At 32.8% G+C, this 24,417-nt stretch overlaps 1 protein-coding gene across 1 annotated transcript in view; it reads right to left on the minus strand.

Annotated features, from left to right (window-relative positions):
* LOC119834944 (rho GTPase-activating protein 15-like) overlaps window positions 1–22,164 on the minus strand; it is a 66,059-nt gene extending 43,895 nt beyond the window's left edge. Inside the window, exon 1 of the mRNA XM_038359502.1 lies at window positions 21,943–22,164. Coding sequence (XP_038215430.1) covers window positions 21,943–22,074 — 132 coding nt within the window. The 5' untranslated portion in view covers window positions 22,075–22,164. The remainder of the gene's footprint in view (window positions 1–21,942) is intronic.
* Window positions 22,165–24,417: the final 2,253 nt, after the last annotated feature.

Genomic DNA, 24,417 nt, shown 5'->3' on the forward strand with positions numbered 1-24,417 from the left:
TAATAAATGTTATTTGCAGTTAACAATTTTCTTTTTTCTTTATTACAATATTTATGGCAAGACTAGGTATATTATATCCTTCTTCAATATATGCGCGTTCAAACAAACTCTTCAGCTTTATGATATTAGTATAGATTAATCTCATTAAACTATAATTTATTGATTACAGTAATTAGTTACTTCAATTTAAAGTCGGTAAAACACATAATTCGTAGTAATTATAATTATTTTTTTTAAATGTTACAGTCGGCAATGGAGCTGGTGGGACGCCTGATGGTAAGCGCTACCATCGCCCATGAACATTTTGAGAGCCGTACTGCAGACCTTACGTTTCTACAAATGGATTGCCGACTTCAAATCGGAATGGGGATACGAAAGGATTGACGAGAGGAATAAAGAAAGGACTGGAAAGGGTAAGGAAAAGGATATGGGACTCCGGCTCCGCCACTTACCGAAAGAAATAGTAATATTTAACGTCGGTCTTCAATTAGATGAATACTCCTATAATATATGTATTTCAACTTAACTCAGCACTGACCACTCGTCCGTTTTGCGTCGTATTTCGTATTGTTGACATTGTTATGAAGTCTTTGACCTATGTGAGTTATGAACTATGGTTGGCTATTTATATGCATAAAATATTGTATTTTTCATAGTTCATTGGCAGAAACCACCTATTTTTATATCGGGAAGAGCCATAGACTAAATATGGAATGGAAGTGGGGATATTCCGAAATGCTAGGATTTTTTTTTCTTTTTTGGTCTGTATGCGCTTAATTATCTAAATTTATTTTTGTTTGAAATAACGAACTGGTTAAAGAAGTAACTGAATGTTAAATTTATCAATTCTTAATTAGTATTTTATTGTGTTTGATTGCGAGTATTACACATTTAGAAATGAAAAACGTTAGGTTAAATAATATTATTAATAAATAGCGTTTAAAATCCGAAAATAACGTTCATTTCTAAGCCTTAATTAATTAGTATTTGATTTTTATAACGTATACATATACTTCGATAGAAAATTGTTAATTTCAAATACTCCATTACGTAACAAGTATGTATTAATTCCTCTAAAAATAACCTAATTTTTAAGGATCTTATAATAAATTCTAATGCGTCACGTCTATTCAGGGCTTGTCTCACGGTTGCTAGAATTGAAGGAGAAGACTATAATCATTTAAAATCTTTTTCTTTTAGTTCTTTTTTCATTTTTATTAACAAATAGTAAATTCCTAGTTAACGTTGTGGTGCATTTACCTCCGTGTTGGTCTCGCGCCAAGCTGTCTGGCCTACTTTATATTTATATACGACTATATCTGTGTAAATAATGTATTATTGTATTGTTAAACTAGCGCTCCGCTCCGGATTCGCTTGTGGTTCATATATAGCTTTTAGCCTTCCTCAATAAATTAGCTATGTAATACTGAAAAAAATTTTCAAATAGGACTAGTATTTCCTGAGATTAGCGTGTCCAAAGATACAAACTCTTCAGCTTTATAATATTAGTATAGAATTATCGCATATTTCAAATGTGCAACTGAGAATAGAACGCTAAAGAATTTGATTAAAAGGTAGCCTATTTTCTAATACAGATTATAATCTATCCGTGTATCGAATTCCATACAGATCCAATCAGCTGATATACCATGAGACAGTCACCCATACATTCTTCCAAACTTTCACGCTCATATTATTATTTATATGTCATATCAAGCAACTGAGCTAATGGTTCGCCGGATGGTAAGCGATCACCACCGCCCGTAAATATTTGAAGAAGTAGGACCGTTGCAAAAGCGTTGCCCACTTTTAAAAGGTGGGGAAAAGGGTCCGGGTTCCCAGCTCCCCCATTCGCCTAATACCACGATACACAGCAGCATGCATTTTACCCCGATCTTTATATGATTAGTAGGATAACAGTCGATAAATAAAAATAATAGAAAACATATAACAAAGAAAAAACCAAACACTATATTACAAAAGAGTGCTTTCTTAGATAGCATATTATTTTTATTATTATGATATAGTAACATCTTTTGTTATTAATTTTTATTTGTAAACACCTACTGGGTCGATTGAGTTATAATGTAATAATGTAAATGTAAACTCGTAAAATTATCATTAATTGCGTCGTAAATCATTAAAATTATACTAATCTATAGTAATTTATGAATTTAATATCAGCTTTTAAACGAGTCATGATTTAAATGTTTGAAAATAAAACAAATCCACAGACAATTAAACAACACATAGCTGAAAGCTAAAAAAGTTTGTATAACGTATTTATGTACCTTATTTTATTACAAACAGCTCATCTCGGGTCAGCCCTTGAATAAAAAACTAAATATAGTCTCTAACACTCACAGATAACTTGTAACTTTGTTAGTAAAATATTTTTTCAAATCGTTTCAGTAGATACCAATACCACGTCACAAACTGACAAACTAAATCATTATATACTAGTGTAGATATATTAATATATATTCCTTGATGTAAGTATTTAGTTAGAATAGTAGAAAACCAGCAGTTATCTTCGATATAGACAAATGTTTAGAGTGAAGGCTGCGCATTATAAAAGGTGAACGAGGCACCTGCCTACCGGTCGCTCCGTTATTCGACCGATGCCATGTATCGAATACTTTCTCGTGCATTTTTAGTTATTTCAACTATATCGGCCAAGCGCGAGCTGAGTTGGCTAACTTATCGAAATGTCATGCGTAGAAAAAGCCATGATAGAGATAGTTTAAAAAAAACAGACAGAATCAATTAAATTCTCATTTGCTCTTATACGTAAGGAAATAAATAATATAACTCTGGAGAACCTAATGAGGATAACAAGATAAACTCATTAAATTATTGTATCATTATTCCTAATCACTACATGGTATAAAACAAAGTCGCTTTCTCTGTCCCTATGTCCCTATGTACCTACGCTACGGATTTTGGAAGGTTTTTTTAATATATATAGTGATTCAAGAGGAAGGTTGTATTAAACTACTCCGAATTGACGCGTGCGAATCCCTGGGCAAATACGAGTAAAGTTTGAATTAAATCCGTCCGTTTAGAGTACCTCAAAATGGAGTCAAAGGAGTCGATTAGATATACAAATTAAAGCTAATAAAAAGTGTGTTAAAATATTGGTCTCACGAATTAATGAATACATACATTTTAGTACAGATAAGAAACTGAGGTGCGAAATTGGAAAGGACGTATAAAAACTGGATTTTAGAGCGAAAGCAGACATTAATTTATCTTCTATTCGATTAATTAACAAATGACATGAAAAAATTCGAAATCTAAAATGTTCTTATATTAAAATTAAGCATTATAAAGCATTTTTGGTACATGCAAATTTATCAATTTTAACGCATCGGCTTAACCTGCCTTAAGCTTATAAAGAATAAAAAAACATATTTGAAAAGTCTTTTCGAAAATGGCTCATCTGTTCTCTAGCCCCGCATTCAACATAGGAAAAAATAAACTTTAAAATGTAGGTTACCGATCATTTTTGCCGCTTGAATAACATTTACGCAACAATAGACAGCCAGAAGAGCTATTTTTTGTACAAAAACTTGGTGAATATTTCTTCGTGAGCACTCTTTGTGAATTTAGAACGATTATACCGTTGAATCTTTTTAATTTACTATTACAATTTATAATATAAAAAAAAATTTAGTGTGTATTAAATAAGCTACTACTTGAATTAAGTTACTAAATTATCTCACATGTTAGACAGAGTACACATAATGAAATTATTTAATCAGGTTATAAAAATAAAAATAAAATTATCTGTGATATAGCATAATAAATATAGTTTAAAAAACTAAACTTGCTCTAGTATACAGAGCAAAATAACTATCCAATACTGCCGATCCCCTCCAGGATAATAAGATAAACTCATGAAATTATTGTATTGTCGCCGATCCTTAATAAATGTACAAAGTTGCAAAGAAATCTGTCCGTTTACAATGGGTCAAAATTGAGTCGAAAGGAGTCGGATACATACACGTACAATAAAACAAATGAAGCGAATAATTAAGCATCTTAAAAATATATATCATTCCTATGAAGTGATAAGGAATATTTATTAATATTCCAGTTATTTTAATATTCATTTGGTTGTAGATTTACGTATAAACATAATACTATACAGGAGCTGCTCGCCCTGGCTCCACCCTGTTTGATATCTTAATTTTGTCACATTTTTAACACTTATTATACAATAAACCAAATTTAAAAAAAAATGTATGCTATAATTTAATTTCAAATTAAACCATAGTCATTTAAAACCGTTCTGCCGTTCTTAAGACATAAATAGTGTAACTAACTTCACTTTCTTTATATCTATTGAAAATAAATGATCCAAAAAATTGTCAACTTAATGATCAAAAACAGCTCATGGTTCGTTGTTTCGCGATAGCGCCATTACGCAGATGGTTTTTTTTTTTTTTTTGGTGATGAATCTCAATGCTAGCCTGAAGGGCTACTACGTCTTAGCACGGGCGCGTGGATGAACTGAAGGTTCACCCTGGTAGCGACACGCTCAAGGGCGTCCCCCCTTGTCGGAGACCGCGTACCTCGGCTTGGGCTGTCGCAGGAATGGAGGGGGCCGGAGCGTCCGTACTCGGTCGGGCGCTAACAGCAGATGGGTTGTTTCGTTTGCTAGTTTTATATAAGTGTAACTGTTTCTACTGTTTACAAAGAAATTATCCTTTTTACTGAATTGACTAAAACAAAGTTTTTCACTTCTTAGCCTAAAAAGTAGAGTTTTATGTTTGACACGATTTTGAACCAATTTTAACGGACAGATTTAATTTAAACTTTATACACTTATCAAGGGTCGGTGACGATACAATAATTTCATGTGCTTCTAATTTTTTTCTTAATTTAAGATCACCAGGATTCTATAATTTATTTATCATATACTCTGTTTATGAGCAAGTGGAGCAAATTAAGTTGTTATTGAGCATTTTGAGATTTCTGAACTATATTTATTATAGCTATGCTAATATTATAAAACTGAAGAATTTGTTTGTTCGATGGTTCAACGCACTAATCTCAGGAACTATGGTTCCGATTTGAGAAATTCTTTCAGTGTTAGATAGCCCATTTATTGAGGAAGGCTATAAGCTATATATGTACCACGGGCGAAGCCGGGATGCACCGTTAGTTACACTTAAAATTACCACTATACTAACTATATGATATAATTTTTATGTCATAAAACAAGGAATTTTTTTAATATACGTATGGTATGATACATTATTGGTTGATAAAACCCAAAACAGCTCTAGTGTTTTGTTACATAAGAGCGTTAAGAGCTAGACAAGCCTCGTTGATAGCAGATGCCCCTCGACCTTCGAAAGGTCAAGGGCGTTATGTAACGATGCTGCAGCCCTCTCATATGTGGGCGACCATACTTCCGTGTTTTGCGGGACGATTCATTTTGTACGGTTTATTAAAAATACATGTCTTTTGATTGGTTGGATAATCAGATTAAATAATAATTAATTTTGGAAATGGGACAAAGCTTACATGAAAAAAATCAATTATTGAACATAATAAAAAACACATAAAACATGAGCTACAGAGCCTCAATATAGCTTCGCTGTGTTTCAGGAGGATATGAGAAATATAACCTGAACCACAAGAAACAATAATGCTAACGAAATAAAAAAAAAATAGTATGTATATTTTTGTCTCATTCTTTGCCGGCTTCATTCTACACATTTTTGTATTTGTGTCTCTTACCTGTCGTTTTTTCCGTTGCATCAGGTTTGAAATCACGATTCTAAAGAAGTTTCACTACAAAAAAAAAATTGAGTTTTAAGGACATCATTAAGGACCCATTACAACGTATGAGACTATGACCGCAACACCATGATCTCGCATCTCTGATCCAAGATAAATGGCAGTGTAATATCCCCCTTACAAAACTGATTATGTTATATACATTTATTGTGTTTGTCCATCCCACAGATGTGACTCGAAAGCAAACACTCCTTTTGTCAGCCGCTTAAAGAATAACCGTTATTCCGACGATATGCGACAGTAACTGTGGTGTGTTTATAAGACGAAAATACACTGAGCCTGATATTGTAATATCTCATCAACTCCACATTGATAACGCATTGCTTTATGTTATACGTTTAATTAACAAAAAACTGAACGCCTTCAAATTATCAGAATGAGACCAAATTTAACGGTACCACACGCAATGCACCAGTTTTCGAAAAAAAAAGTATCATTAAATTCCGTTCCGTTTCCAGTCGAAAGATCTGATCTAACACCACAAAAATATAAGGGAATCGAGAACCACTTTTTTGAAGCCAATGATAAATAGATTTTTTAAAACGCTGAAATAAAATCACATTTTTAATAAAACATATTCAACCTATTTTCACCGCGGGATTCTGAATGTTTCATGTATTGAGTTTTACAGGCTTTTTTTTAATATTCATTAGCTTTTAAAGCGTTACGAAATGTATGTCTACATTTATCTTTAATACAAATGATTTAATTAATCCCCCTTGTCCAATAAGTTGTCTAACATTTTTCGAAATATTTTGGTATGTATTTAAATAATTCGTTTATGTATTTTATATACGATTTAACTGTATAAAACTTCTACAAAATTACAAAACCACCCGTAGGCGGTATCGCCGACAATGTTTTGATAAAAATTCAATGTCACGACCATATTTACAATCAGTACTGCCACGTATTTATCAACAGTTATGCGACAAGGCCTTTATGTCGATTTCGCTATTGTATTCTGAGCAAATAGTAGTAACTACTCACATATTGATCACATGCTAATAATTATTTAGATGTCATTTTTTTGTATTGACAGCCGTTGTTAGCACATCCTAATAAACCTCTTTTAATAAATTATCTTTGTTTTTTTTAAGACGTATTAAATACTAGCTGCGTCCCGCGGTTTCACCCGCGTAAGTCCGTAACCCGTAGGAATATCGGGATAAATGTTGCCTATATGTTATTCCAGTTGTCCAGCTGTCTACGTACCAAATTTCATTACAATCGGTTCAGTAGTTTTTGCGTGAAAGAGCAACAAACACACGCACATCCTTAAAAACTTTCGCATTTATAATATTAGTAAGATTGTTATCCAGTTATTCTTTGAATTAAGAAAATAAGTTTTTTTTTTTAAATAGCTGGCAACGGAGCTGGTGGTTCGCCTGATGGTAAGCGACCATGTCGTACGTCTAGTTACGTCAATGAAAGCCGGGCTTCAGCAACAGACTGGTTTATTAAATTGTCAACCATTATAACTATTTTCTTACTTATTCCCTAATACTGTTTTTACAGCAGATTAGGGCCGCTGCAAAGGCGTTGTCCACTTGTAAAGTATACGTGGATAAAGGGATGAATAAAAAAGACAGTTATTTACTTACGATATTGAGTTCAGTTTAACCACTTACTGATAAAATAGCCGATGGCTTCAATGCTTAATTCTTTAGCAATTCAAACGTTTTCTTTTTAAATGCCAGATCTGAATCAGATATAGCAGAATAATAATACATATCTAGAAGCTATGAAACGGGCTTAATCACAGGACATTAAGACTCTTAAAACTAAGCCATTAAATCTTTATGATGGCCTTTTATTGAGAGAAGACTTCAGTTAGGAAAAAAGATGTTTACAATCCGCCACCTTCCATGGTTTATAAACAATGAATTAATACTTTTTTTTTCCTTTATTCATTTACAAAGGAAAGTACAATTTTAACAATAATAATGACAAAGAAAAATATTATTAAACATCTGACATTTACACCCATTTGTCATTGTGTTGCTATATAAAAATAAACAAAATCGATAAACAGGTTCAAATGAGAACTCATTAATACGGCATTATATATTCCGGTCTGGCAACATTCAGCTAGGTCAAGTAACAAGTTCTTTCCAACTACTGTCGTATAAAAATAGAAACTTCCAATATTGTTGCATTTCGTTTAATCTTGCTAGGTATTGTATTTTATACAGAGCGTTTAATTATTTTTTATATAATACTCGTAATATTCGAATTGTGATAGTAGATTCAAGTAATAGATATCAGATAGATAGATATCAGAGAGACAGGCCTCTGAAAGAGACATAAGATCGCGGTACCTTATTCTAGGGTTGCCACACGTACATATATAATATCGTGCTATATTTCACACAATTTTACTTTATATAGCGCGAATGGTGATATATTTAAAACTCAAAGGCTGATCTATCAAGTATCAACGCACAACCCAAGCTACTGGACCGATTGGGCTGAAATTTAGCACTAAATTTGTATTAATTAAGATTATTAATGTTTTAATATTGATTTCAATTAATCAGATTCATACAAATTATTATTTTTTAATATTTATAAAGCCTTAATAAAAAAACTAAGAGACCGTAAAAATTCCTTGAATTTACCAAGAGTTTAAACATACCATATTTTCGGCAAAGTTTTGAAAATGTATGTCAATTGAATATCTTAAAACGTGGCAACCCTACGCATTCATCTGTTCATTCGGTTATGCACGGAAAACGTACATAGAGCGCAAAGGGATCAGAGAAAAACGATTTGACATTATGTTGCGTTATTATAAAGACTGAACCAATAGATAACTTATTATTTTACCGTCTTCAAATCGTCATCTCTAGACCAAAATTAAACAGGACCACACGTGGGAACAAACTTCCAAATCGAAAAAACAAATCAAAAGCGGGTAAAGTCATTAAAAAGTTATCAGGTAACAAACACACAAATAAATATAGTCGCTATGAGAACCTCTTTTTTGAAGTCTATTTAAAATAAAATCAAAATGTTATCCCACAATGATTTTTCCGTATACGTAAATAAACAAACAAAATACGTTTTTCCTCAATACCACCAATGCACGGATGTTAGCCTACAACAATTTTATTACATACTCGACGTATTCCATACGCTGTCACTTACGCATACAGCGCAGACCCAATCCACGTCTCAGTACCACATTTCCGTAACGACGTTTGCAACACAACAATAATCTTACATTATGAAACGAGAAATAGTAAAATATAATGGTTATGAAATACTTTATGAAACCCCAATGTGTGTCTTGTAACAGTTTACGTGCTTTAATGACATTGTAACACATAAAATTTAATATACGCATAAAATTCAAGAACTGATTAATGAAATACTCCGATATAAGCTTGTTATAGTTTAATGCGTGTTAAATATAAGGCATGGAAGATTTTCAACTGACATTCCTAAAAACGAGGCAGGTTCTTTTTTTATGCCGTAAGCGGGCAACTGAGCCGGTGGTTCACCTGATGGTAAGCGATTCCCATCGACCATGAACATTCGCAGAGGTGGTGCCTCTGCTCTGCACGCTACCCGCTTTTTGGGGAAAGGATAAGGAAAGGACTGACGACTGGACTGAAGGAATGGACTGGGAAGGGTGAAGAAAATGAAACAGGCCTCCGGGTTTCAATTCGACTGTATACACATATTTTTATTTTGCCTCCGAAAACTTTTTGGTTAACTCGAGGTTTCAACAGATTGGTATGGTTAATTTGGTCCTATATTAGATGCTCGACTTTTTAGAAAAGAATTATGTATTGTTTATGTAATATATTAATTTCTATCAATAGATACCATATATATATATACGAAATTAGTCTAGTTCATAGTTAGAATCATTGTTCTTCACATCTAGCTAACCATAATTAAGGCAATATCTAATTTAAAAATATCTCCCGCCTAATAAAGTGGCAGCACTTTGACAGACAGCCTTTTTAAATATGTACCGTTATCAAACACATGGGCTTTATGATTTTATGAAGATCGTTTTTTTGTCTTTTTGTGTATGATAAACGTGTATTTATTGTACATATAATATTATTATTACATTTTGGGCATGCGCAATGCGCAGCCCGAATTCCAACCATTATTTTTTATCATAGTAAAAATTATGCGCATAATTAATAAATCATAATAAAATTGATGAAGTTTATACATAAGAAACCTTGAAAATTCATTATCTGAATCACAATTAACGAAAATCTTAGACAAAAGAGCATTAAATTATATCTCGTGATGTTATTGACAGATGACACGCTTGCTATTCGCTTAATTATCCGCATTCGTTGTTCTTAAATAACTGAAAAATTTAAACTTTCAGTAGGACATATAATTTAAAAATTGATAATTACAACAACAACAAATTATAATTACAACATTTATCTTTTACAAAAATGGTCCCCGATGCAACTGAAGTCGAGGGCCCACACTCGAGCTTCTTAAATCGGACCAACCAGGTTGATAAAATCCAAGGAGGTAACGAGCAAATAGACCAAAAAAACAGTTCAATTTAGTACCTCACCTTATTTTTAGAAACGTCGCATAAAAAAAAACACAAATAATACCTGTTTTTTGACAGTATTTCTATCAAAATCTCATTCGTACGGAACCCGCACGTGACCGCATTTTACTTTAATCTTGCCACATATAAAAACAAAAAAAAAGATAAAGGTATATTTTCTTCCACGCAAAAGCACATTTCGGGCCTTATAAAAACTAGCTGCGCCCCGCGGTTTCACCCGCGTAAGTCCGTATCCCGTTGGAATATCGGGATAAAAAGTTGCCTATATGTTTATTCCAGTTGTCCAGCTATCTACGTACCAAATTTCATTGCAATCGGTTCAGTAGTTTTTACGTGAAAGAGCAACAAACACACACACATCCTTACAAACTTTCGCATTTATAATATTAGTAGGATTATCCTTCAGTTTCATTTGAGACGATTATAATATTATAATGAGTAATAAAAACACACATTTTGTTGCTTCGAGGCCATTCCTCTCACTTGGGTGGTTTCAATCGAAATTACATATTGAGCAGCCGTTTACATGCTTTTATATAAAACCGGTCAAGTGCGAACCGCATACGAAACATCCATAGTGAAAAAAATTGTTTCTACAATGAATCAATGATGATCCTCATCTGAATTTTAATACTGAAAGATTATTGTATATCCAAATTTATCTATCTAGTTGTCTCTTATCCGGTTGTCTGGAAGAGATCGCTATTTAGCGAGAAGACTGCCATTTGTAAAAACGTAACCTAGGTTAAGTCTAGTCTCTAAGAATTTTTAATTTTTCCAGAACAATAAAGCATAAATAAATATGTTTACACTAATAATATAAAACTGAAATTAGTTTGCACGCGCTAATCTCAGGAAGAACTGGACCGATTTTAAAAATTCTCTAACCGGTGGATATGTACGTGATCCCTGAGTGCTTTATGCTATATATGTACCACGGGTGCATCCGGGGCGAACCGTTAGTAATAATGTATTAAATATTTACTACGTCTATTGTAGTGTGCATTTTGTTAGTGTAGGTAAATGATAAGAATAGATACGATTATATCTATACAATACTAGTCAAGTTGTTGTAATAGTTTCATTCAACAGTATTATTTTTAACCCACGTCAAAAAAGAGGAGAGGAGGTGGTTTTTTTCTGTTTTTGTTATCACTAAACTTTTTACTGTGTAAACTCTTTTTATTTGAAAGCTGGTGGTTACCATGTCCAAATTAAATTTAGTCGTGTTCTGACAATTTGTAGGCGTATTTCTTTTATCCTACAATAATTATTCATATATAAACTTTGAGAAAAATCAATATAGATATCTATAATATAGATATTATGTAGTACATAATACATATATATGTGAGAGAATTAAATAGTGTCGTCTTTGTATGGCTATAAATTCCTATGAGAATGTACTCTATGGTATAGAGAATAGTGTTTATATTAAGTGCATGGGGGTTACCATGCGATGGTTTATTCCTCGAGTCAGTAGTTCGAACGCTAGTCTCTGTACTACCATCGACTACGCTAATTGTGCGCACTGTCATCCAATCCTATTTCATTCCTAATTATAATTAATTATGAATGAATTAATGAATGAATAAATTAATTAATTAATAATGCTTTATTGCACACACCAATAGGAAATATTTCAAAAGTACAGACTAAAAATACATGTTGCACAATAGGCGACCTTATGGCTACAGGACCATCTTCCAGGTAACCAAAACATAGAAACAATACAGAGAAAGCGCATAGGTAGATGGTGTATACCATAGATATAAGTTTAATTAATATAGATAAGTATGTAGCATGGCAAATACATAGATGCAATAAGATACGATATCAATAAAAATAAAAATATGTAAAGAAAAACTAAATAGAACAATTGTAATTAATTATGGAGAGTAATATAAATTCTCCGGCATATATACCTAGTTACTCTAATAGATATAAATAAAGAAGAAAATTACGTAAAACCCACGTTTAAACCTAATTCAATTATGCCTTCATTGCTTCATAGTTAATCTCTATTTTTATCCAATTACTAGAAAATAAACAGTTTCTTTGCCAAACTAGCTGGGGCCCGCGGGTTTGTGTGATCAAAATAAATATCCACGGTTCACTCATCTGCAGCTTGATGCATCTTAAAAGATAGGTTAGTTTATAATATTTCAATTACGATAATGACTACCCAGGCGGAGACGGGACGCGCAGCTAGTAGTTGCATAAGTAGTAATAAGTAATAAATAGTAAGTTGTAAATTCCCATAGTATCTAAATAAATGATGAGCGAATTATCTTGAATACACACATATGTTAATAAATCTTCACTAATGTTTATTTGAACATCATTCGTCTTTATCGCACACATACGATTAGAAAGAGACGGTGTTTTATTTAGATATAATTTCATCCGGTGTAATTACAGAGTCGAAATTGTGATTTGTAACGCTTAGATTTAAACAATACTTTATAGGAATAGGTCGTTTTTAAGCCTATTGGGCTAAGTGGACGGAAAAACAAATCTCGTCTGAAGATCGAGTGACCGTTATTTTTGATTGTTTCTAACAACAAGTGATTTTAAAACTGGACAATTTACATCATTTCTAGTTTATTGCTCCTTTACAATGCTATATTCAATTTAAAATATACTAGCTGTACGCCCCGGCTCCGCCCGGGTAGTTGTTTATTGTAATTTAAATTATAATAAAAACTATCCTATCTCTCAAGTTGGATCGAACTGCACATGGTGTGCGATTTTATTATAATCGGTTAAGTGGTTTAGGAGTCCATTGAGGACAAACATTGTGACACGAGATTTATATATATTAAGATTATCACATATAACATTGTGAGGAACTGATAGTTAAGTAAAATTCATGCCCGATGTTATAATCATGCTAACTCGCACACGATAAATTCGGAGTAGTTTAATAGATGTTATTATACATATAAACCTTCATCTTGATTCATGCTATCTATTAATAAAAATCCCATCAAAATCCATTGTGTAGTTTTAAAGATCTAAGCGTACATACGAACATAGGGACAGACGCGGAAAGCGACTTTGTTTATACTATGTAGCGATAATACATCCATATAAACTTAGGTTACTTGACACTTTTCTATTATTATCTATATCTATATATATAGAGTTTATTAGTTTCACTCCTTTAGACTCAATTTTGAAACACTTTAAACGGATAGGTTTTGTACGCTTCTCAAAGATAAGTGACGAACTTTCCATGAGTTTATCTTATTATCCTGATTAGGTTCGCTAGGATTAAATAATATTAATCAAGTAAGAGAATGAGACGATTTAGTAGCTTCTTATATGTGGGTTGTTTTAAGTATATTTATTATTCAATTAAATTTAATTATAGTAGATATAAACCCTGTTTTCTCCGCTTTAGGAATTCAAATAAAACAACACTTATCACAATATTATATATTTTAGAACATATTTTTTATTAAGAACATACAATAAAACTAAACACATGAAACCTTCACGCAACATATACCATTCGAATCGACTGAATCGCGTGAAGACACTATTCCCAATAAACTCCGATACAGGAAACAAGCGGTGCCGCGCGCATGACATAACTCGTGTCCGATTGGAAAGCAGTAATTAAAAGATTTATAAATGCAAAAATGCGATGTGACAGGCCGGATTCTTTCACGTCCGCGAGCGCGTCAATACATGTTAAATGCGAGAGATGAAGGAAGAAATTTATAGGTTCTTGTGTCTGGGAAACTTTAGGGAAGCTGCAGAGTCTAGGTAAACCTACATGTAGACTTGCGGTCTGTGGCGCCCGTGGAACATATATAAACTTTAGCTCAGGAATGACGTATGTATACGGCGAAAGAATTATTGAAATCGGTCCAATAGTTTCTGTTATCAGTGCGAAAATAAACAATTTCCTCAGCTTCATATTATTAGAATAGATTTAATTTCGTCGCGTTTCCTGCGTATTGCTAATTATCTTATGTTACATTCATATAAGACTTCGTTCTTTTGTAATCTATGGTGCGTGAATACACCATAGAGTTGCATGTTTAGTGATTTTTTTGTTTTATCTTTAGTGACTTTTTGCATTACATAACTGCGCGCAACGGTATCTAACATGCTCGCTTCACATAAATTTAAATTTATATTTTATTGCTCACTGACGCGGAAACTAACTTGTTCCTGAGTTGCCAGCATGGAAAATGAGGAATATTATATTTAGTACTGCTTAATTTAAATATTACATTGACAGTAAATAGTAATGGTAGCTACAAAATACCAAAACAGTAATGAAAAGTTGTTTTTACTAATTGATTTAATAATGATATTGACCTTAAAATCATGGTACATATATAACGTATATATATAGCATGTATTTAAGTTAGTTATGCAAATAAAGAAACGAATATGACACATTCATAGCCTAAAAATTTATTATAAAACATAGTCCTTACAAAAAATAACTTACACGCAAATAAAACTGTTTAGGTATCTACACTTACCTAACATTGAAGTAATTGTGTAGGTGTAGGAATATATATATATATATATATATATATATATATATATATATATATATATATATATATATATATATATATATATAGAGAAAGAGATTTAGATCATCATAAAAGAGATACATTATCATAAATTGAGCCAAAAAATCATAATTAAGTCTTGTTTCCTATAATTATTATGAGAATAAAAAACTATAGATAATTGAAGCTACAATATAATCGTCGCAAAGGATAAGTTAGCGTTATACAAAACTAAACCACTTTCCTTTCATTGTTAAAAGCAATAAATACAATCCATTCGTACACATAAATATATAACGAGCAATATCGCATTTGCGGTTTGTTCTTGCGGTTTCAGTTAGCCACAAGAAAACCTTACAAATATCTTTTCACTGAAGAAATATGAGATAGAGCCTACACTGAATAGGATTATGTAACTAGCGTCTAAGTATTTTATGTTTTCTTTGCTCATAAGTTCATAACACATAAATAAAATGTTTGTCTCATTATATCTGTAGCTTTGATATTGAAGACTTATGTTATACTAGTTGCGCACTGCGGTTTCACCCGCGTAAGTCTGTATTTCGTAGGAATATGGATATAAAAAGTTGTCTATGTCTTATTCCAGTTGTCGACCTATCTACTACACCAAATTTCGTTGCAATCGGTTCAGTAGCTTTTGCGTCAAAGGGTAATAATCATACATACGCGTACACATACATCCATCCTCATAAACTGCATTTGCATTTATAGTAGGATACGATAGAAAAATTGGATAAATTAGGATACGATATTACAATTTTTTATCTGTACATTAAACAAGGAAACAAAGAACATTGTCTATAGCGGACCATAAACAAAAGACACGGGATAATCTCCGGCAAGGGCGATCAGCAATTGGTATCTTCCTGTCACTTCATGTGCGCTTCCTGCACGCACCCCACTCTTCCACTCATAACCTTTATAACGTTTACAATACGGCCCATTTTAAAAGCCATAAATCTCTACGGACGTACAGTAATTCGGTTGACAGTGGTTTAAATTTAGAATAGCTTTCGTTGTGCACAGATTAAACATAGGTGAATGTATTTATTTGAATATAGAATACATTATACTTTCTACAGACTGAAATTATACCACTCGTGATGTTTGCATAATTTCAAGGTTATGTGAAGGTTAATTGAGTAACTGACTTAAAATATAAGCATATTTCGGCTTTTGTAACGTTTAATAATATATTTGTTTAGGATTACAAACCATTTTATTTCGTATGGAAAGAATAAAATTACATTTCATGTATGTATTTCGTATCTAGGAAGCGTGCCAAAATTTGATAGTAAATTTCTTAACGAAGGCCAAATAAGTTCAATAACGGAATATATATTAACTTGTATTATTTCTTTCAAACGTTTAAGAAACCGGCGAAAAGTAATTATATCAAAGTGTAAATGTAGGTATGAGCAATTGCTTGAGGGCGAAAAATTATAAAATATATAGAGTATATTATTAATTAATTAATGACTAAATAGCTTTAAAAATCCTTATTCACAATATACCTTAATCTATAATATCGATGCAAAAAGCGTTTAACTTTATACTTATTGTTATATAAAATACATAGATTACAATTTTTTACGTCGCATTATCAGTTATTAAGAAAATCTGCTCCGTAATGCAATACATTTGCACCACGAAAATAGTTCATGACATTGACCAGTATTCGAGCATCAAATCTTCAAATATTTTACGATATTTTTACTGCGGTCTTTATATAGATGAACGAATCGATACATTTTTACTCCACACTTATAATGTGTAGGAGTTTTATCCATTATTAAAGCAATTAGCAAAGCAGTTATTTTTAAAATGTATATATTTTAAATTATTTAGGTTTACAAAGTAACATAGGAGTTTTTTGGAGTTTACAAATTTACATAGGAACGGCACACAATCTTCAATATGAAGAAAATGATAAGAAAAAGCAAGTAAACATTATTTGTGTGATGATTATCCTACGCTTAACTTAAAAAAAATCTTATTCAATTATTAAGTATAATTCAAGCCACCCTAACGCACCCGTTCATTTTTTGGATTGCCTCTATTGTCTTCACGGTCACAGACAGCTATGTCTGTGTGTTTGTATAAGACCATCTTCTTATATATAAAAATCAATTGCTGTTCGTTAGTCTCGCTAAACCTCGAGAAAGGCTGGTCTGATTTTTATCATCATGTGTTTAAAAGGTAAGAATAATACGGAGGCGGGCGAAGCCGCGGGCGGAAAGCTAGTAAGATATATAATAGCCCCATAAACGAAGTTGAGCTCAGCAGCTCTGTGGGCTACATCAACTATCTGAGTTTTATCTGAGCATAACTTATTAATTATTATTATTAATATTTTTACTAACATGCGGCGGGGGAAGCGCCAAATAAAGGGAGGTATTGCATATTCTTAATACAGTTATAAGTACGAGAAACCTTACTACTTCTGGCTAATGCAATCGTAAAAGGCACAGTCCAATGTCTTCACTCCTTCCTTTTTCCATTTCCTTCCACCTACAATCCTCCCCACTTTGTGTGGAGTCTATATATAAATAAAAATAAAAAGAAAATAAAAATAGGTGTTACCAATTAACTTAAAGTTAAACATTATATACTTGAAATGCATTTGCTCTATGCCCACAATATGCTATTTAAACTTGGGGTAATTTATAAGTTTAAATAGCTCATAGACTTCGGCACTTTCTACTACTCCTACTATGTATTAATATTATAAATGCAAAAGTTTATAAGGATGTGTGTGTGTTTGTTGCTCTTTCACGCAAAAACTACTGAACCGATTGCAATGACATTTGGTACGTAGACAGCTGGACAACTGGAATAACATATAGACAACTTTATATCCCGATATTCCTACGGGATACGGACTTACGCGGGTGAAATCGCGGAGCGCAGCTAGTTGATAATAAAGCTTCAATTTATCTGCATCTGTGGACCCCACCAGAGCTCGCTATTCTGTATTCATAAAAGTAAAAGTTAAAATCGAATCAATAGCGTTTTATTAACGTTCTTTTGCCATTTGCGCTGGCGAAATCTCTCCACGGTCCGCCATTGTGTGCACCGATTGTCTATTCAGTTCAACTGCTTTTTATTGGATGCAACAATGCATATCCTAAAATCATCTTAATGGCTGCAAGCCATTTATCTCCAATGTTGTTACATTTGAAACGATTTGCTGGAGTTAACCTGGCCATGAACACAAGAAAGAAAGAAAGAAAAAAAACATTTATTTCACGAAACAGGACATTTCACAGAGTAAATAAACTTTAATATCCTAATTACACGCGTAAAACCAAACAATAAAAATACTATGGAATGATTAAATAATTCCAGAGTTCCAACCTCTGACCTCTTATTTCGTAAGCTACCAAAGTACAGGTTTCGTTTTACAGATCGCTGGCTAAAATATTAATTTTATTTCATGACAGCACAGAATATATAATTGTAATATATATTTAAATTACGAGACACATTGTTTGCCCGCGATGGACTTCTGAACTACTCAACCGACTTTAATCAAATTTGCACACCATGTGCAGTTTGATCCAACTAAAATGACTACCCGGGCGGAGCCGGGGCGTGCAGCTAGTATGATATGCTTTAGTGAAGGTTAGTTATGTAGACATGCCTATATTTTGTAAAACTCGACTGTATTTCTCGTACACCAATTTCGTGTAATTAAGCTATTGAAATAATGACTTCTTACACCTTACAGAACGACTATAAGGCAACAATGAGTAATTTTATCCACTTGAAATGCCATAGAAAGAATGATTAAGAATGAATAAATAAATAGATTTAAAGTTTAGCTCTACATTTTAATTATGATCGAATTTAATTCTTTTATTATGCTAATATACTTAGCTTTTACACTAGCTGCGCCCCGCGGTTTCACCCGCATAAGTCCGTATACCGTAGGAATATCGGGATAAAAAGTTGTCTAATATTATAAATGCGAAAGTTTGTAACGATGTGCGTGTGTTTGTTGCTCTTTTACGCTAAAACTACTGAACCGTTCACAATGAAATTTGGTACGTAGACAACTGGAATAACATATAGGCGACTTTTTATCCCTATATTCCTACGGGATACGAACTTACGCAGGTGAAACCGCGGGGCGCAGCTAGTTATCCATAATATTGAGTTAATTTATTCGAAACGCTCGCATGCATAGGTATCTAAAAGTATCCGCTACGCAGCCTCGCTGGACCGAAACTTTCCGGTTCACCTCCCGATCTGATATTCGATACGTTAACTTATGTAATATGTATGCTTTATATAGATATACAACACAAAGGATCTGACCTCGTATGATCAGTTTCGGCAGCCATTTTTAATCGAATACCGCAAAAACTCAGTTATCAGTAAAAAACTTACAAGCTATACGGACAATTATGTAAAAACTGGCGAATAAATCATGTAGAAATCATGATATCGCTCTAGTATATATTCCAAAGCAAAATGGAGATATTATTCTATTCCAAATTCGAATTAGATTAAGCGCTCCTCAATGCCACTTAGAGGAGGCACGAACCCTATTTAATTATTTAGAGATCATAAGCGACAATGACCTTTCACATACAAAACTAAAATTAGTATAAATTTTCTCAACCAATATGTCCCACCTTTTTCAACGTATCAATAGCGTTGTGTACAAAGATAATGTAGAATCATAGTTATCTATGTTATTTAGTTATCTGTGGTAGGAGTTCCTTGAGAGTAGCTGCGTTCCACAGACTCACAATATATTCTCATTTATAGATATTATTCACAAACACAGGTGTAGTCTACTCACACATACATAATCCGAAGGGCCTGTAATACTATACGACAGAAATCAAGTGAAACCGATAACTACCTGCTTTCCACTGGCTTTTCTTAGTATACGTATTAAATGAACTTCTAGCTTCCTGTAATAGGAGAAGATTATTCAATGATTTAGTTATATTTAAATGTGAAACTTGGCTCGACATAGCTGTCACCGACTTCAAATGTGAGTGGAGGCGCTTATAGTATTTTTTTTTCGATTTTGATTAGTTTTGAAGTTAGTCCAATTTTTGGTAAAGAATAAATTATATGAAATTAGGATTGAAAAAGATGGGGCTGTTTTTCCCTTTAGGTCAATGCAAATCTAGTAACTTAACGCCAACTTAAAGTTGCAAGTACCCGCACACAAAACTAGACAATTTAAAATCACCGAGATTAATTTCACAGGCGAAGTCGACCGCAGAACTAGTGTACAATTCACACAGAGTATATTCACTTGCATTCAACGATTAGCTAATAAAAAAGGCTCAGCTCCCACGATCCTACGTAATCTTGGATATATCAGTATATCGAATTTCTCGTTTCTATGTCGATGTACTGTGCATAGCAATTTTATTATGAGCAAAGTCGCGTTATTCGGTGCAATTTCTTATCACACACACGAACGTGGACTTAATGAACCATAGACTATAATTCAGACGCGAACAATAGATGAGACTTTATATTTCACAAATTTTAAGACTCTAAAGTCTATGTTTAATTTATTAATCTGTGATTTATGTTTGTATCCATCCATGTCCTTATTGAGTATTAATCTTTGTCAACAGCAGCCCAAATTCTTCATTTGATAGTCCGATTCTTATCATTTATTTTAAGTTTACAAGAATACAATATTTACTGCTAAAAGGCAGAAAGTAACGAATTATAGTCGCGAATCAGCACACGTGACACCGTATCAGTTCAGAAATGTGAATCAACAATCAAAAAAATTGATACCTGTTTAATGGTCTAATTATATCACAAACTGTCAAACGTTTGACACAAGTCGCAATTAATAATGTAATATTTTTTTGAAACAATGTAGAGTCATAAGTAAAGTTGTTATGTATAGAATTTATAACACTATGTAATATTTTTAGACGAAAGCTCGTGTATATGATATTGAGTTTTAAATTTGTTTTTCCTTCATGACATAACGGAATATGATTAAGTGGTAGGAAAACCTTATCCGAGGAACCTAGCATATTATGGTCCCATAGTTTGTTTACAAAATGTTCACCGTTGGTTGTAGCCGTTCCATTAAATATACCTACATATATATTTTTAAACTTAAAGTATTCTTGACCACTAGTTTTGCCCAATTTACATATCTGACGAAGGATATTTAAATATTCACCAATACGGAAGAGAAATCACAATGTAACAAAATTCAGGTTAAAGTCATCTTTTCACAATACAAAATGCAAAAAGCATTTTATTGTCCGAATTACCAGTCACAAACAACAATGACTTTGTGAATTCGTTTTGTACGAAAAATTGCTTTTAAAGGCAATTTTTATAATTCAGGATATGTATTTTAGTCCATTATCATTGTGTACCAGAGGTAAATGTTTTGTTTTATATGTAGTATTCGTTCTTTGGTATATCATAAAACTACATAATGTATGTAACTTCATAATGGTAAATAATAATTAAAATGTATAAGAAATATGTATATAAAGATGTCAACTGATAATTAATAAAAGAATGTGGGCACAGCTTATCGTGTAATTACTATAAATCTATATTGAATTAATATTAACAAGCGGAAATAACGACCGTGTTACAGGATTTCACAAGTTATAATCACATATTAATAGCATTAAATAAAACATTTCTGTATTATACCTGCATACTTAAATGCGATTTACAACTTCCCTGTTCCTATGATTTACACGCAAATTACAAATATTTATTCAAAAAAACACAGAACAGAGTAAAAACCGAATCGACAGTCCAATCAAATTCCCATTAATATTAATTGCAACATCGCTAAACAATAAAAATACAATGCGGGCGAACTAAAGAGGTTGTACATGTCCTTCTTATTCGCCTTTCACATTACAGGCTGTAAAACTAAAGACCTTCGGTTCGGATGAAAGAAAAAAAAAGTTTAACTCGAGTTAGTGTCAACCTCAAAATCTCTAGTCGCATTTCACCAATGTTAAAAATTTGTGGTAAACATACCGGAGTGAAGCGTTCTTCCTCAGCATTAAGAAGGTCACCAACGGACGATGCCTTGGCCTGGCTCGCGAGGTGCTTCCTACTATTCAACACATAGGACAATTCATCCAGGTATCTCAACGTTAGATTCGCCATTGTAACACAATCACTGTAAACATTCAACGTGTTAGTATTCACGTTTTCACTGCACTGTAGGAACGTAGCAACACGGCCATAGCTGTGGCTCGACTGGCATCGCCGGAGCGAACTCGCGAGGCCAAAGATTAGTCGGCGCAGATAGGTATTTGAGTATTTACCAAAAATGTCGAATTGTAATTAGGAAGCTAAGAACGAGGTCGAATGAGATGTTCTGTGCCACTAATTTGTCTACTTATTCGCTTATTACGAACAATTTAACTGGAAAAATCCTTTTGGCGGTAGACTTAGAGATATTGACATATAGCTTATAGCTATATATTTATATATTTATAAAAACAGATGGCTTCAAACATCATGTTGTAGCGGTTATAGGGCCCAAGTGCTGTTAAACCAGCGCGATAAAATGTTAATAAATAAATATAATGTATGAATTGATAGTTCCCAGTTGTAAAATGACATAATTTTTGCATTCAAGCGACCTTCCCGAAAACGAAGCTTTTTTGTTTGATAGAAAGTTGTAATCATTTAGTCCCATTTTAGATTTTGGAGCGGCACCTCGCTCCATAGGACCGTTGGTAGCATTTTCTGTAGAGAAGAATTATTTAAGACATGACTTATTAATATTATTTCGTGTTTTCACGAATACAATAAATTTATTAAGTGAAATGACTTATTTCACAAGTTCCCTGGAAAGTCGATAACAAAATCTATATGCTTATCATTCATTGATCACAGCAGCATCGATTAAAATGAATGAATAAAATAGTTTGTCACGGCTATGAAATTAGTTATTTATTATATTAAATATACAGTATTGTATTGTGATATACGCAATGTTATTTAAACGAAAATATCACGTACGAAACATATTAAACGTGTTTTATATAATAGTTAAGTCTCTAGCAATATGTTTTAAAATATACTCGTAGTATTATGTACAACTATTAATAAATGTGTGACCTAATTACACAATATAATGCAATGTATCCCGTGTAACTAAAAATTCACTTAATTATTTTGAGATACATTATCCATAACGTTCATTATCTTTTTAATAATAAGACTGTTTTTACCTACTATTTTTACATTTAAAGTTATTCCATTATTTTATAAATATTTTTTTCGAAATCTACTTAACATAATTGTTAGGCACTTGTTGTACTTATTTCTTAGTTCTAATCCTCTACACACGTACAGACAGCACGTCTGTATGTATATGTATATGTAGAGTTTAGCTGTATAAAAAATTAAGGACAAAAAAGCACACGCTGTATATCAGCACATGACATAATAACCAAAAATGCACGGCAGCCTAGCCATAAGTATCGCCCGAACTAGGACAATATTACATCTTATCACGGGGAATTAAGAGATAATCTTTGACAGTTACATCTACAGCATGTTCCATTTCTATTCCGCTCAATTGTAAGATTTCCTCCGGTTATGCAAACGGTGAATGAGATCAAACCGCAATATTGTGTGAACACGGCTTAATTTGTTTATTGTTTACGATTCGGGCGACCTCAATGTGTTTGTTAGTCGATGTTTTATAATAAACTAATATGCGTTGTCTAAATTTACTCCAATACATTTTTATCTGAGATTTTTACTTTTTCATCTCATTTCGCTTCTCTTATTTTCTCTTTCTTTGTAAATCTCACACTGCAATTCTAGCATTGCATCTTACTCTTGGGATAGTTGAGGCTGCGAGAGAAAAAGCGGCCTAAGTAACACATAAAAATTTAGTTAAAGACTCTATAGCCATACAAAATCATTTTCCGAGGTACCGAATGGATTGGTACATTCGAATCCAGTACTTTACAATAATGTAACTCATACATGAGAATAAGGCATGAGCTATATAAATGACACGGATCACGTTTTTCGTGAAAATTAAAGAAAAATTTAAGAATCACATAATATTAACACCAAGTGATACCATAAATTTAACACATCGGTCCAGCCATTCACGCGAGATGGCGAAACCAAATGAAATAGGGATTCCATTTTATATGTGTAGATAATCTGTATATTCACTTCAATCCTACATATATTATAACCTCGAAAGTTTTTAATATTGTTTTTTAATATTTCAAAAAACAGCTTGTGGATAAGTATGGAATTTGGTACAGAGATAGAATATAGTCTGGTGTACATATAGACTACTAGTAGCGGCGTCACTCGCGTGGTACCCGGGTACTAGTACCCGGGTACCACGCGAGTAACGCCGCGAGTTACGCCTAGTATGTTTATAAATAGCTTATGAATTCTGCCATCAAATTGATCTTCACTGGAATCTAGTCCAAAAATAAAGCTTGTCACGATTTGGCGATCGACCCA

Source organism: Zerene cesonia, chromosome 2, assembly GCF_012273895.1.
Source record: "Zerene cesonia ecotype Mississippi chromosome 2, Zerene_cesonia_1.1, whole genome shotgun sequence".
Lineage (NCBI taxonomy): Eukaryota > Metazoa > Arthropoda > Insecta > Lepidoptera > Pieridae > Zerene > Zerene cesonia.